The sequence below is a fragment of the Suncus etruscus genome, chromosome 2, assembly GCF_024139225.1.
Source record: "Suncus etruscus isolate mSunEtr1 chromosome 2, mSunEtr1.pri.cur, whole genome shotgun sequence".
Classification (NCBI taxonomy): Eukaryota; Metazoa; Chordata; class Mammalia; order Eulipotyphla; family Soricidae; genus Suncus; species Suncus etruscus.
In genome coordinates, this window is record NC_064849.1 from 134,132,814 (window position 1) to 134,148,225 (window position 15,412).

General features: G+C 48.0%; 1 protein-coding gene across 1 annotated transcript; it reads right to left on the minus strand.

The window, feature by feature from the left end:
- Nucleotides 1–391: 391 nt before the first annotated feature.
- OTP (orthopedia homeobox) lies at nucleotides 392–8,300 on the minus strand. The gene is made up of 3 exons (XM_049766252.1): nucleotides 8,264–8,300; nucleotides 6,534–6,943; nucleotides 392–922 (listed from the first exon to the last, which is right to left on the minus strand). Exons 1-3 carry the CDS (start codon nucleotides 8,298–8,300, stop codon nucleotides 392–394), a joined length of 978 nt encoding a protein of 325 aa, XP_049622209.1.
- Between the last annotated feature and the right edge of the window lie 7,112 nt (nucleotides 8,301–15,412).

Consider the following 15,412-nt stretch of genomic DNA (forward strand, 5'->3'; position numbering starts at 1 on the left):
CTAGCCGGGTGGCTGGAGATGACAGGGCAGGATGGGGGACGCGCTGGAGACGAGGCCCGGGGGTTGGGGGGGAGGAGAACTTGGAGCGGGAAGGAGAAGGAAAGAGGATCTGGGGGTTACAGGGAAGGCGAAGGAAGCGGGGATCCCGGGCGAGCGAAATCAGGCGGCGGGTGGGCCCGAGTAGGTGGGGAGGGAGTGAAGAGGACAAAACGAGACGCGGCGAAGGCCAGGTCGGGACCGGGCGGGGCGCCGGGGTCGGGTCGGTCGGGTCGGGGCAGAGCGCCCGGGCAGGAGCCGGAGCGGGGAGCGGGGACCCGGGCACGCGCGGGGAGGGCGGCGGGCGGCCCCGGCGGGGCGGCCCGGGGCACGGAGCGGCTGGGCGCGGCGGCGATTAGGTGAAGCTCATGGAGACTGTGTGCTCTAGCGCCTTGCGGCGGAGGGAGGCGATGCTCGTGCCCCGCCACACGTCGCTGCTGTCCGGGGAGCTGCAGAGCTGGGGCGAGCCGGAGACGTTGCTGGGGCCGGGGAGAGAGGCGGGCACCATGCCGGGGAAGGCGGGCTGGTAGAGGTGCGACTGCAGCCCCGCGCCGTTGGAGCCCGCCAAGCTGTTGGACAGGCCCATGGAGTTGGGCGGCGGCCCGGCGGCCAGGCTGCACTGGGACAGCGACTGTGCCATGGCCTGCTGCCTGCCCAGCGCCGGGGGCAGCGGCAGCTGGGACACGCCCGGCATGGCGGCAGCCGCCCAGCGGGTGTCGTTGGCGTGGAAAGAGCACAGGCTGTCGCCCATGGCCGCGGCGGCGGCGGCAGCGGCCGACGGGAACTGCGGCAGGCCCGGCGTGGGCAGCAGCGTGCCGGGCGCGCGGAACACGTTGGTCGTCTTCTTGCGCTTCTTCCACTTAGCGCGCCGGTTCTGGAACCAGACCTGGAGCGGAGAGGCGGGAGAGACGTGGGGAGCTGTTAGTGGGCTGTGTCGGAGTATGGGTCAAGCCTGAGCCTCCCCAAAACCCAAGTCAGATCTATCCATGAAGCCCGGGCCCGATTTGCACCCATCGAAAGAAAACCTGAGTCTCTGTCACCTCTTCCATCTGTGCACCTGGTACCCAACCCTGTGCGGACACCCTGAATCCAGAGAGATGGTGACTATTACGCACGGTGCCCTGGTACCACAGCGTGCGGCAATGCCCGCGCTTCTGCACTCACGCGGGCCTTTGCTGGTGCGCAGCGGAGACAGAAGCCCGGATTTGCGTGTGTCAAAGCGGAACCCACGGGTGTACAGATGAAGATAAAGCTGAGCACCTCTGTGTCTTCTTGATAGCTTGCCCAGTAACGCAGAGCGGGTGTAGAGTCTTCAGAAATTTGGAAATTGATGAAGGGTCGTGGATGACACCACCAGTTTAAAATCAGACAAAGGAAAACCCCTGAATGCCACGGATGACAGAGCCAGGAGGCTGGTATAGTGATCTGTGTCGGATAGCAAGTGCCACTGAGCCACAGAGTGTGGTCTGGGCCAGCGCCACGAGGATTCCGATTGCGCAGACGGCAACAGGCAGAATTGCCAAAAATTCCCGTGCCTCTCCCCAAAGCCCTCCAAAGGCACCTTTGTCTGAACCATGTCGGGATGTTGGAATCTGCTGCCAAAAGAGCCTGGTCCTTGGGGTCTTCGAACTTATTTTTAACAGAATCTCACTAAAGACCCCAAATAATAAGTCCTCTACTCCTCTCGCTCCTCCTTCCCATTTCATCTATTAAACAGCCAGTTTTCAGACCACTACAAAGTAAAAGTGTCACTTCTTATGCATATGTTTTAGACGTATTTAAACCCAGGTGTCTTTTTTTAAAAGATATGTTTTGGATAAAATATATTTCATATGAAAATAAGTCTTCTTGTGCTTTTTTTTTATAATACTGACTTTGCATTTTCAGACTTTACCAGACAAATTTGTCTAGAATATGTCAAATTTGTTCCCAAAGGAGAAGAAACCATCTTCCTGAAAAATAGCAAGTAAGCTGTCTGACCAAAATAGATTCTAATCTCCTCCTGTTTGAGTTTGATCTTTAAAATAAAAAAAAGAAAGAAAGAAAAAGCCACATGCCTGTTTGGCTGGTTTGTAACTTAATATGTAGTCTGCTGTAGGGTTATTATACATAGATAAAAATGACGTGGAACACTGCTCAAGTACTGATGATTCAGTTTTCTCTGTGAGTTTAGTCAAGACCACTGAATTTGACCATCATATTCATGGCTAAAATTGTGTTCATTTGTTAAACCAGAATATTTAGTGTTTATTCTGCATGCTAATGTATCATGAGCATGGACATACCTGTCCTTGGTCTCAGAAAGTCAGCTGTGTACAAAGGTGTGTGAGTGTGTGAGTGTGTGTGTGTGTGTGTGTGTGTGTGTATGTGTGTTCACACCCCTCTAACAAGCAAGACAACTCTACACTTGAGTGGGAGTGGCTTTGCAATCTAGAATTCACCTTCACCTCTGGGTTCTAGCTCACTTACCACACCTGTACCATTACCTGCCACTTTATCTTTCCTCAGTTTTTACCCAATTCCTCACATTTCTGCCCTATTTATCAGGCCTGAGTTAAGAAGCCAGATGTCCCTGCTAACCCAAGTACTGGTGGCATGGCGGGTTAATGAGCCTGCAGGGCTGATGATGGTGAATGGGATCAATGCAGCCTGCTTGAATTGAGCTGTAAGTGGTGGAGAGCAACCCACAGGAACCCAGAAAAGCAAAATGAGGACCTTTGGCCACAGGTCACTTTGTCCTACCTACCACTGAACTGAATGGAGATGCACACTATAGACAGGGACAGTGCCCATGTCCTAACCATCCTCAGACATCACACCCAGATAAATGTTGAAAGGTATCTTTGAATTAAAGACCTGGTTCCTAACCCCTGCACATGTCAGTAAATCCAGGAAGATTGTAATGTTTGGGTAGCAGCAGAGAAAAGGTATGGTAGAACTGGGTGGGGGTGGGGGGGGAGAGTTCTGGAGGGGGGAGTTCTGAGTGGGGCAAGAAATAGGATTGCTCTATAGAATTTCACTAGAAAATAGGATTTCTGGAAAGGCTTCTAAATCTAAGATCTGCTCAGGCACAGGTGGAAAAAATAGCTGTTACAAGAACTAAATCTAGGAATAATCAAAAAATTGTGCTCAATTATTTTTGAGGGTTAGCAGTCAAATGATGGCTACAAAATTTTTTATGTTTCATGGCTTACTGGGGCTGTGGGGGAAATCTGCATGGGTCTAAGCACCGCCATTCCAAGCTATAATGCATATGTTTTTAAAATGTGAATGTTTCCACTTGAAAACTAGAGCATGACGGATTAAAATGCAGGCAAAACCTAAGGGAGATTTTGAGGATGCACAAATGACAACTCCAGGAAATATATTAACCGCAGCCACAGGCCAACTTTGTACTCAGTTTGAAATGCAGCTCTTCTCAGAAAATGCTTAATACAACAGTGAGAATCTAATGGAGGTTGGAATTTAAAAATCCACTTTCATGATATCTGCTGTTACAGTAATATAGACATACTGTAAATGTATTTTAAAATATATAGCCCGTTTAATCCCCCACCTATAAATGGCTCTGAAATAGAAAAAGAAAGAGCCAAAGAGAATATTACTTTTTCCCCCTCAAAGCAAACGCTTTATGAAGATCTCATTGGAATCCAGCAAATGATTAATGTGAAGATTTGGGAGGAAATCTGGGGAGCTATATTAAAGCCTAGATCTCAGGTTCATTTCGATCAGCCAGCCGTGAACTCTGGGCCGAATTCATTACACTTTAATAGTGCTGGGAGAGGAAGAAAATGCAATTTCTCATTCCATTAGAAAACTAGAAAATACTCTCAGCTTGTCCCCCTATTAAGATGTGGCAGGTGACAGGGCCATTCTGGGGGACACGGTCAATGGAATTACAGCACATTATTTTTGTTCGTATAAAATATTGAAAGGCAAGCCTGACTGTGCAGAAGTTATTTCACTGATTTGGTTTTTATGTAAATAAAATATTGAAAGTTAATTAATCCGTGCTAGAGACTAATGATTATGCTTATTATATTGCATTTGATCGCATAATTTGCATGATTCTCGCATTGCTGCTTAATAAGCCATTCCAGGTTATAAATAATTCTGAAATTGGTTTCTAATAATGGCATGCTATAAAAGGAATGGTTTTATTACACTAGCCAGAAAAGGGGAGCAATATCAGATATGGAATTGGCCTCCTTGTGAGTAGAGGTGCTTTAATAAATACTTGAATGTATGATATATACCAGGTACAGCTGAAAAATAAGCAGGTTGGATCATTTAGTCCAGAATCAAAAAACATCCTTTAAAACATACAATTGCAATAAATTGAATGTTTAGATCATTTTTAATCAGTGCAGTGGCCCACATACTGAAATGAATGTGTGGCAATCTGTGAACTATAAAGAAAACTATGAAGTACTCATCATATAAGAACATAAACCAATTACTATTTAATTTGAATTTGGTCAAGGAGCAATGGTACAGTGAATTGTGAAGTAAATACATTTTCCATAAATTATTTTTGCATTACATTACATAATGTTAATCATTTTGAAATGTTAATTAAGAAGGTTATGTTGATCTGATTACTTTTTAAACTATGAAACATTATTTTAAAAAATATTGAAATTGCCATTCTATTAAATTGTTCCTATCAGCAGCCTCAAGCTATTATCTTTGGTTGAACATAATGCTACAACAATTAAAGTACTTTGTCTCTTTCTCCTCGAATATTATTTTGTGTACTTTTTGAAAATAACTGTTTCTATTACATAGTTTATATTTCATTTCATTTACAACTTTTTCTATTAAAAGAACCACTGCTATTAACCTTTGGAAGACCTAATAAAGTTTAATAGACCTCGTTTTCTTTTTTCATAAAATCAGTTGTCCAATTACATTTTATTTGTAATTCTAAGTTCTATTTTAATTTAAACTAATTACCAGTATGTCTAGGTTGGGCAACGGCATTCTATTCCTTAACAAAAATTGTTTGATAGTATTTCTCTTGGGGAACAAAAAGAAAATTTATGGATTTTGAATCTATAATATTTTAACATGCCAGGATTATCATTATTACCAGCGATGGATGTATTGAAATGGTATGTTTCTAAAAAAAAAAAAGCATTTAAGCCCAACTTCATATTTAAAAATAAATGCTGGTGAAAACAATTGTAAAGCTAAGTAATAAAATATATCGGCATAATGCAAATAGTACTCATTTGGGCTTAATTTCAATGGCCCACGGTTCAGGGCTTTCAGAGTTCACTAAGGAAATAACCCAGATTTAAATTGAGTGAAAACGTTCACCTATATTATACACTGAATATTACTTTACCACTTTGACCACCTGATTCCCCAGTGAATTTCATTTTTCAACTATTTAGAACAGAAACTCCATTATTTTTCTGGCTAATAAAGACTATCATTATTTTATTTCATTTTGCTTCCTATGCTTGGGATATCCTTAAAGGGCCAAGTAAAGACAGAAATATTCAACGTTGTGATTACGTACACACAGACTCTTCCTTCATAGACTGAATGTAAAGAAACTTTACATCTTTACATCTTTAAACTTAATTGGTAAAGTTTACACCCAAGATAACTGACAGAAAAAAGTCAGCACCTTGGATAGCTCAAGACAAAATAATTGTCTTGGAATCTTACCTTCAGCACGGGCATATAACATGTTTGCAGTAATTTTGTTCATTGTTTTAGGAAAGCGAGGGGTTTCGTTGGACTTATACCTTTATTCACTAGTTTTCAAAAAAGCCCGAAGTGTGATTTTCTATATATTTTACAACTTGGAAGCCGACTGAAGGAGAGCAAGGGATCAGAAATGATTTATTCTACCCCCTGTCAATCTTTCCTGCCCTTTCTTCAGATTGACTATCTAGAACAGAAAGCCATTAGCCTCCCCACTACCACCACCGTACCCGCACCCGATTCCTTACGGGAAAACCGGGGTTCACTGGTTATGGTCAGATCCCAGCAATGAAACCATAACCACCAAAGAGCTTGGTGGGGCTTTACAAACATCAAAGCTAGGGATATTCTCGCCTTGAAAGCGACGGGAGAGGGAGGTGACATTTAAGTGAGTAAGATTACACTGTAAAATCTAAGTGTGGGGTTTTGTTTTCTTTTAAGGTGCTCATTATTATGCTTATTATCTCCCTTTCCACGCTGTATTTTCTTGCGTGCCTCTTTCTTCTCCACTCCTCGGCTGGCAACGCGGTTCTTGGCATTACCGTGAGCCTGGGCGCAGCGTGGCCTCCTCTCCCGGGTGGCCGCAGCCCCACGGCTAAACTGCACGGGCCGGCCTTTGAGGGATTTCTGTGGCTAGACTACCCCCCGGGAGAGTCTCGTGGGTGGGGAGCGGGGAGATACGAACCCAAACTAACTGGACCCTGAAATGTAGGTGCTGCAGCGGCGAGGAGCGCCCGCGCTTGTCATCCCCAGCTTGCGCTCTGCCCGCGCCCCGGTACCTGCACGCGGGACTCGGTGAGCCCGATACGCAACGCCAGCTCCTCGCGCATGAAGATGTCGGGGTAGTGGGTCTTGGCGAAGCTCCTCTCCAGCTCGTTGAGCTGTGCCGGGGTGAAGCGCGTCCGGTGGCGCTTCTGCTTCTGTTGGCCCTGCTGCTGGCCGGCTTGGCTAGGGTTCGGCCCGCCCTGGGGGCCCGGCTGCTTGTCGGGGTCCTTGGCGCTCACCGCCAGCGAGGCCGGCGTCGAACCCACGGTGGTGATGTCCTCCCCGGGCAGCAGAGTGGCTCCCTCCACGGGGTCGGAATTGGGAGCCAAGTCCCCCGGATGGCCCCCGGGGTCGGAGCCCCCCACGCCCAGCCTACACTTCACCGCCTCCCGGTGGCCCAGAAGCTCGGCGGCATCTTTCATACCTGAGGAAGGAAGCAAGGGGGTCACTACTTTCTGGGCGATCACCAGGAGAAACGTCCCCCATGCGCCCTCCAAAGCCACACGATTCTCCTGCAATCAAGGGCCCTGTTTCCTCCGCACCTACGTTCGCCCCATGGCTAAAAACTGTCCCGAGGCTGAGCTGGGGACCCCAGGATTTGGACGGACCGGCTGCAGTTACTCCCAGTTCTTTGCCCCGTTCTCTGCAGCGGGATCCCGAGGGAAAACAGCTTGTTCTTGCATCTCTTATTAAGTACGAAATATTCCCAGTCGGTGCAATAAACATGCCCAGCGCTCCAGGGCAAAGCCTTGGTCAGAGGGTTAAAAATAGTAATAAATAAATAAATAAATATAGGAAGAAGGAGAAGAATAAAAAAAATAATAAAGTAGAAGAAAGGAACGATTCCTAGGGGCGGCCCTACCTGCGCTTAAGCAGCAATCTGATAACTCAACCTTCGGACTCGGCCGATCATCCCCTCTCACTTTTGGAAGATGAATTAAGTGTCCGAGTCTGCCACCCCCGGAAATCAACCCGAAATCAGCTCCGCCTCCCCCCTCAAATCAGAGAAAGGGTTTGGGGAATGGAATCGCATCCCTCACCAAAGATTCCCAATACCGAAACCCAGGAGCTAACATCTAGACCGCATTTAGGAAACTCAAGACCAAACCTTGAATCAAACTTTAGAGAATGCAACTTTTCTTTCCGGAAAAATAAAAGGAGCGTTTAGGCACAGCCACTGGCATTGCCGAGTCCTCTGCAGGCGGGGATGCCTGGGCAGATGGATTTGGGTTTTCTCCTTTTTCTTTTTCTTTTTTTTCCCCCAATGAGCACATTTAACAAATCCGCTTCTATTGCGGCGTTTTCTTCTTTGCCATTTATTTACAAATCCAATCATATTTCGACGAGCAGGAGACACGAAAGTGAGGGAAAGAGAGAAAAGAGGGAGGAAAGGAAGGAAGAAATCCAAATAAAGGCAAACAGAAAGGCAAGAGAGAAAGAGCAACACCTCCAAACAAATTACCACAGCGCAAATTGCCGTTCAAAAAAAATAATAATAAAGGGGGAGGGGGAAGAGAAAATAAGAGAAACAAAAAAGTATCAACATTTCCCAAGTCCCGCTTTTAGATCTACATATTCCATAGATTTTTTTTAAGACGATGTTAAATCAAATTAAAGTTTAATGCAGCACAATTACTTTTAAAGAAATTAGTCCATTTAGGGCGCATTAAGGTAAAATAAGGAACAAATTGACAATTTCCTGCCCGGGCTTCCCTGGCTGCCCGGGCGAGAGGCGCGCACTCACCTAGCCTGGCGTCCAGGAGGTCGGCGTGAGACAGCATCGCGCACCGCTCCAGGGCGAAAGCTGTTCCCCCCCAAATTTTAGCGGCTTTAAGTTATTTAAAATAGATATAAGCTATAAGCTATACGATATAGATATATATAGATCACCTAAATGAAAGAAAATTCGGTTTGTGGTTAAAAAGGGGGCTTCTTGCATTATAATGTCCTTTAGAGAGACGGGGAGGTGCTTAACAGTTGAATGAACCCGTGAGCAGCTCGGCGAGGGGACCAATCAGGAGGGCAGCCTGCAAATGTCAGCGCCCGGAGAGTCCCCCACTCCGCCCGCCCGCCCGCCCGCGCCCGCCCGCCCGCCCGCCCGGAAGAGGCGGTGGCAGCCCTGGCCGCTTCTGCTCCAGCCGCAGCCAAGCCTACAGCAGCGGCTTCGGCCTGGCCCGGTACTTTGGGCCCGGCTGCACTTAGTTCTCTGCTGCGATTTTCTCCAGGCACCCCTGCCTTTTCCGAGTCGCGCTCTGCAAGCTGCAAAGATGCATTTCAGGCTCTCTGATCTGGCATCTTCCAGAGGCCGAGGCAGGGCAAGGTCCAGAGCAGTACATGACCCCCGCGTGACCCAGGAGTCGCCCCCTATCCGCAAGCTCCGGGCGAATTTGGCCTGAGGCCGGCCGGGGGGCCCCCCCAATCCCCGCCACACTAAGGGCCACGCTGCAACCTCCACACCGAGCCCAGACTTCTCTGCCAACCCGCGGGCCTCCGCCTCGCCGGCCTTCGCCTAGGATTTAGGCTCTGGCAGCACCTCAGGTCAACTGAGTTCCAATGCCTGGACAGTCCTTGGGCACTCAACAACCGATCCTCCTCCCCTCCCAAGGGGTTCCTGGATCCTAAATCAGCTTGCAAGACCCGCGTGCGGTAGTTCCTGAGCTCAGTTCCCTACTCGCCCGCTCGCCTACCGCTCCTTCGCCGGACGCACGCTCCTATCCTGGCCCTTAGCACGGCTCTTTGAGTTAAAGTTTCTAAGTTCAACTTGGCTCCCAACTCCGCTTAAGGCTGTAAATAAAGTGAAATGCTCTTTATTTTCCTCTTGAATATGTTAAACTACTTGAACAATTTAAAGTGCTTTGCACAAGTGAAGCGAACCATTTCTAATGTTCTGATTTTTCAGAGCCAGCCAACAACAAAGTTTAGATTAGTAATATATTTCTAACCAGAGTAATTTTCAAGATCATTAGGCATTTATGTAATTAGTGCCAAATCTATAAGCTTTTATTACGATTATTAGAGTAAAATCAGTATAAATTTGTACTAATTTACTACTGTTTAGACTTGGCTGTCAAGCCCAGAGGTTCTTATTGTAAATGATAACTGAGGAAATTAAGTGCAAAATTCTGTACCACTTCTGATGTGCTCCTAAACAATCCGTTTCAATTGTATTTGTAGCAGAACATAATGCCCCTTTAAAGTTATTTGACTTGTATTTTTATTTGCAACACAAGAAAAATGCCCTCTACCCAGGCACAATGAAAACTGATATTTACTACTCTCAACTTGATTAACATTGATTTTTAATTCGAGAGTGATGCAATTAAGATTATTCATTTAGTGCAAATAAAGCTTCCACAAAAGGGTGGCCCTATGAAGTCTGTTTTAAATAATACCGAACAAATGGCTTTTTTTGTTCGCCGTCCAATTGACTTACACAAAACACTGGAAATGCTGCCTGAGAGCAGATGCAAGAGGAAGTGTGTGTGTGTGTGTGTGTGTGTGTGTGTGTGTCTTAGCTGTGTGTGTGTGTGTGTGTGTGTGTGTGTGTGTGTGTGACAGGGACTGAGGAAGGAGACAAAGGAGTTGACAAAGCGAACTCTAGGGCAGTTTTGCTTCCTCCTCCTCTTCCTCCTCCTCCTCTTCTCCTACAGCCCTCCCCACCCCAGGCATACACAGTGTGTGTGCGCGCACACACACACATACACACATTCGTGTGAGTGAATCGGGGCAACAGCGGTAGCGGTTCTTTCCTAGCTGCGTGGACCACTTCCCCGACGCTCCGGGTAGCCGCCAAAGCTGCGCGGAGCGGCCTGCGCGTAACCGAAGCGCGGGGACTGCAGGCGGGGTCCTGGCGGAGCTTGGCCGGCCACGGGGTGTTTGACAACCTCCAGGGTGTTAGACAAGCGCCTCTAGCCTTTTAGAGAAAGGTTTTGCGGGCCGGAGACTATCTAGCCCGAAAGCAAATATAATCCCGTGGATAAAAGCTTCCCCTGCCCTAAAGAAATCTCCAAATCTGGATGCTACAGCGCCTGGAAGGGGCGGATTGCGGAAAGGGGGCTACGGAATAGAGCAGTTGGGGGGTGGGGTGGGCGAGGCGCCTAGCACTTTAGACTTGACCCCCTAGAGCGCACCTGGTCTCATTTTTCCGAGGACTTGCAGGGGGTCTGTGCCCACCTGGGTGAAGCCTGTGGGGAGGGGGTGTCCAAGACCAGAAGGCAGGGCCAGAGGTAGAGAGATGAGTCAGAGGAAGAAACCGGGGTGGAGGGCACGGCTGGCCGCTGTACCCCGTTCCTCCAAATCCACAAGTCCGTCGAGGTCCCGCACCGAGGCGGCTCCGCACCGGGGCTGGAAGGTGGAGAGGCCGCGGCTGGCGAAGAGGCGGGAGTAGGGCCCCCTCCCGGGTCGACAGGAGTTGCACCCCTGCGCTCGTGTCCCCATCCAGCCCTCGACCCCAGAACCGCCACCAGCCGTGCGGCGTCCTCCTACGCGCACTCGCTCGTATATTCTGTTTTGCTGTATCTTTCAGGTCGATAAATAAATGTGTAATAGTTAATGTGAAGACACATCAGAGTAATAACAACGGGACGAAATCAAAGGATTATCCATCTCTGTTAGTAACCGCTGAATAACAATGTTGCGGCGTGATTGATAGCCCGCTTCATTTTATGACTTTTCTATTGGTCTTGATTTTTATAGCAGTATAAACAAACTAAATCATTTCTTCCAAGACTTCAGAGCGTCAGCACGGGGCGCGGTGGGGTTGGGGGGGGGCGTGTGTGAAGGGCTAAAGGAAAGGGGGGAGAAAAGGAAATCTGAGCTTGGGAGAGGTGCCCGGTGGGGGTGGGCTGGGGTGGGGGTGTCGAGGTGGGGAGGGAGCAAGCTGGAGCTGGAGCCCCCCGAGTCTGAAGCCGGCTGCCAGCAAGGCGTGGCGAAGAAAACTACAATAGTCTGCGCGTAAAACGCTCGCCCCCCGCGCCGCTCCGCGCTCTCGCCAGCTCGTTCCGGCCAATGTCTGAATCCACCTGGGTAGCGTCTGAGATGTATTTACCAGAGTTTTATTCCCCGTCATCTTCCCACGTTCCTGGGGCAGCCAGGAAAGTGCCGGTCAGGCCCATTGCTATTGATAATTTAAGGCATTTCCCACATGATCATGGGAACTGAAGTCCCTAACAAGGCGAGGCTTTAGCGCAATGGCCCCCAAATCTTCGGAATGACAAGAATGTCTTCAGAAATCACTTCAAAGCAAAGTAAAAGGATTTTCTATGACGGATCCAGTGATTTTTCCTCAATAAATAGGTTTTAGATTGTTACACACACGTAGAAGTGGAACAAAGGGAACTACCAGAAAATATATTGGTTGCCCCTAATAAAATTTATTTAGACAGTTTACTTCTCATAAAAAATAGAGATTGAATTTTGTACAAGAGCCTGCCAAGGGGCGATGCACAGGGAAATCATTTTTTTCTTTCTCCTTTCCCCCCTTCTTCTTTTTAACGAAGCACAAAGAGCATTTAAAGGCCAGGGAATGGGCTCCCTCTCCCGAGGGCCGGCGCCCAGACCGAGCCAGAGAACTCTGTACTTCAGAGAAGAGTCAGCTTTCTGGGAAATATATCTATGCATACATGATCTCAATATTTGATTATTTAAATTACGCGGTAAACTACAAAATATGTCCTGGTGCTTTGACATCCAGTTCCAGAGGCTGCATTAGAAATGTAGTGCGGCTGGATGGAGAGGGGGCTTCTGTAAGCCAGTGGTTTAATGAGGGATTTATGCTGATGGGTGTGTGCTCCTCTGATTTCGTCTCTAATTGTATTTCTTACTTCATTAGAAGCCTTTGTAGAGACTACTTTGAGACTGACTGTGAGGTTAAAAACATATTCCGGGTGCTCAGGAAGAATTGGATCGCGTGCCCAGCACCCTAATTGCTTTTTCCACTTACAGCAACCTGGGGGTATTTATTAGATGGAACTTTCGGCTGCCCCGGTTGTTTGTAAACTGCTCTCTTCTCTTTGCAGATAGTGGGCTGAAATGTGGTGCGTTATTATTCACATTCCTGCTATTAAATGCTGAATTGTAACATTGTTCCCGCTAATGAGGAGTGCCTCCCTTCATAATTAACGATCTCACATTTTCCTATTTTCTTGCCTGATGAAAAGAATCAATTTTAATTCGTGGTAAATTACAGTCATGCTTTTGGGTATTATTTGCTTACAGAAAACAAATCAAGTGACTTGAACACCCCTGTTTACTTTCTCAGCTATACAATAACCCAAATGGCAACAGCAAATCAGATCGCGTTCCCTGGGCCTGTCTCAGAACTTGAGAAACAACACGGGTGGGGACAAATAAAGGGAGAAAGGCAGCGCATAGGATTGGAACAATAGAGCCTTCCTCCATAGCTTGCCTCAGTTCAGAATTGACGCTCTCCAGTTCTAAACCCCCCCCCCCCTTACTACTCCCAATCTCTTCCATTTCTGGACAGGGTCAACTGTCCACCTCTGACCACCCTAGAGATTGGGCTTACTAAATGCAAGGTTCTCTTGAGGGGGAGGCAATTTGAGGGAGAGATGAGTGAAAGGAAGGCGAGCTGACAGGGCAGCCGAGTGTCCAGAAAAAGGTGAGAGGCACTTCCACGCCTCTCTGCCAACAAAACACTCTCCGTGGCTCCCAAATACAAGAGGCGACAGCAAGGAGGCTTTGGCTGGAGGATCTTGGCTCCCACCAAGAAAGTCCCTTTGGCTCTCTTAGGGAGGGTGGCGTGCGCGCAGTTAACCCCAAGCGCAGCTGTCTGGGCCCGTCCTATGCGTGTATTCCTAGGCCTTAGCCCGGGCACTCAGGACACCTCTCACCCGTCTCATTGAAGTCGCCCCGGATGCGGGGAACCAGAAAAACTCCTTGCTGCAGACTTTGGGTTCCCGTTTAGAAGCAAAAGGCAAGAACCCACAAGGCCTGCTGTTACTGCTGCTTCTTCTTCATCCTCCCCCCTTTTTCTTTAAACGCAAGGTGTGTGGGGGGGGCTGTGTGTGAGTCGCTAGATGCGTGTGTGAATGTGTGCGCGCTTGTGGACCATTGGGCACGCATCCGGGAGGTGGAAAAGAAAAGCTCGCCAGCTAAAGGGTCTGAAGACTTACCCTTCCTGGAAGCCTGTGGCAAAACACACAATATACAGGATATATAAAGGATACGTAGGAATGTTTTCCCCCTGCAATAGATTCCCATCATTTTAGTTTGCTAACTACAACCGCTCAAGACGCCTGCACGACTCTCCGTGGGCGTCGGGGCCTGGCCGGGGCTTATTTTCTCTCTCTGCTTTTAAGGAACTAGCACCCACCTCCCTCACTGCAGAAAGCTCCGCACTAAACAATGACTGATCAGTCCCAGTCCCCTGACTCGAGAGCTTCTCTCTTTTTTTTTTTTTTTTTTTTGCCTTTAGCCCGGTAATTTAATGGCCCCAATTAGCCATACGGAATATAATAAGTGACATAGAGATTTTGTTTGTATGTGTTAAGTTCGTTGCTTTTCTGATTTCTATTTACTCAGGATAAATAATCATATATCAGTTATTCAGTTAGGTGACAAGGCTAGTAATTGGAATAAAAAGAAAAAACATCTCATCCTTATCTCTTTCTATAACTAGAGATAGCGCTAATAAGACTGCATCAATCTTATCTAGCAAATAAATAAAATAGACAAACAAACAAATTCCCCTCCAACAAGTTAATGCGGTGTATCTGAGTGGAAAGTAGATATTTTCACGCATTCTGGAGATGAGGAGTGACTTTTAATAAAATCACAAGAAAAACAAATGTAATTTTGTAAGCCATTTCTTGGAGCCGCCAGCGCTCGCCTCCCTCCCCCTCGCTCCCCGCCCGGCTCCGGCGTCTCAACCTTTTGCTTTTCTCTGTTAGTCGCTGCTTAAGACTGACAGCCGGGCTCGGCTTCTCGGTTATCTTACACCTGGGGCCAGAGTGGGGCCCGGAGAAGAGTGCGTAATTCTAAATCTATATTCTAGGCAATGAGCTTTCCTGCTCCAGTAGAATTGTGTCTCCCTCTTTTTTTTTTTTTTTTCCTGTCCTGGCTCATCCTTTTGTTTCTTTTTCTTCTTTCTCTATCCGAAACCCTCTCTCCCTTTCGCCTTTCTTCCCTCTTCTCCTTTTAATCTCTCCTTCTTTTGCTTTTTTAGTTTCCCCACTCCTTCCTCTCAGTCTTCGTCCTTTCTTTGCCTCTGTCCATCCTCCTTTTTTTTTTTTTTCCTCCCTTCGCCCTCTCTCGTCCCCTGCCAGGCCCTTCTTCTTCTTCTTCTTCTCTTCTTTCTTCTCCCTCCCTCCCGCCCCCTCTTTCCACTCGACACCCCCCCCCCCAGCCCCTAGCCCCCCGCCCCGCAGCCGGAGTGCGGCTAATTCCGGGCGTCTATATTCACTCAATTAGAGAAATCTACAGAGAAGATCGATCTTCCATCTGCAGACATGCCAGCTTAACAAATTAGATTCTTGTTTCGTGCAGGTGATTTGGTGACAGTTGGGGAATTAGAAGTAATAAGTTGTTGTGTTTGAGCCCGGGCCCCCGCCCGCGCCCCTCCCCGCCCGCAGGCCCCCCGTTCGCGCCCGCAGCCCGGGCACCCCCTACCGCCGCCCCCCACCATCCCCACCGGCCGGCCCGCGCCCGCCGCCGCCGCCGCATCCCCCGCCGTAATTAGTGCTGCTGCCCTCCATGTGGGCTCGATTAAACCGTGATTTAGCCGAAAGAAATATAATTATGGCTGCAAATAAAATAATCAGCATTGAAGAGCGATTTCCTTAATGAGATGGAGCGGTTGCACGTCACGGAGTAAAGGGGTCTCATTAAGAGGTGGTAATGAGGCTTGGGTGGATGGTGCAGTTACAAAAGAGCC

What these genes read in the sequence shown, in the direction of transcription:
- OTP (XM_049766252.1), bottom strand. Translation starts at nt 8,300, where the DNA reads ATGCTGTCTCACGCCGACCTCCTGGACGCCAGGCTAG. An exon ending in CCTCCTGGACGCCAGGCTAG is followed by an intron (nt 6,944 to 8,263) that starts GTGAGTGCGCGC and finishes TTCCTTCCTCAG; the next exon opens with GTATGAAAGATGCCGCCGAG. An exon ending in TCACCGAGTCCCGCGTGCAG is followed by an intron (nt 923 to 6,533) that starts GTACCGGGGCGC and finishes TCTCCGCTCCAG; the next exon opens with GTCTGGTTCCAGAACCGGCG.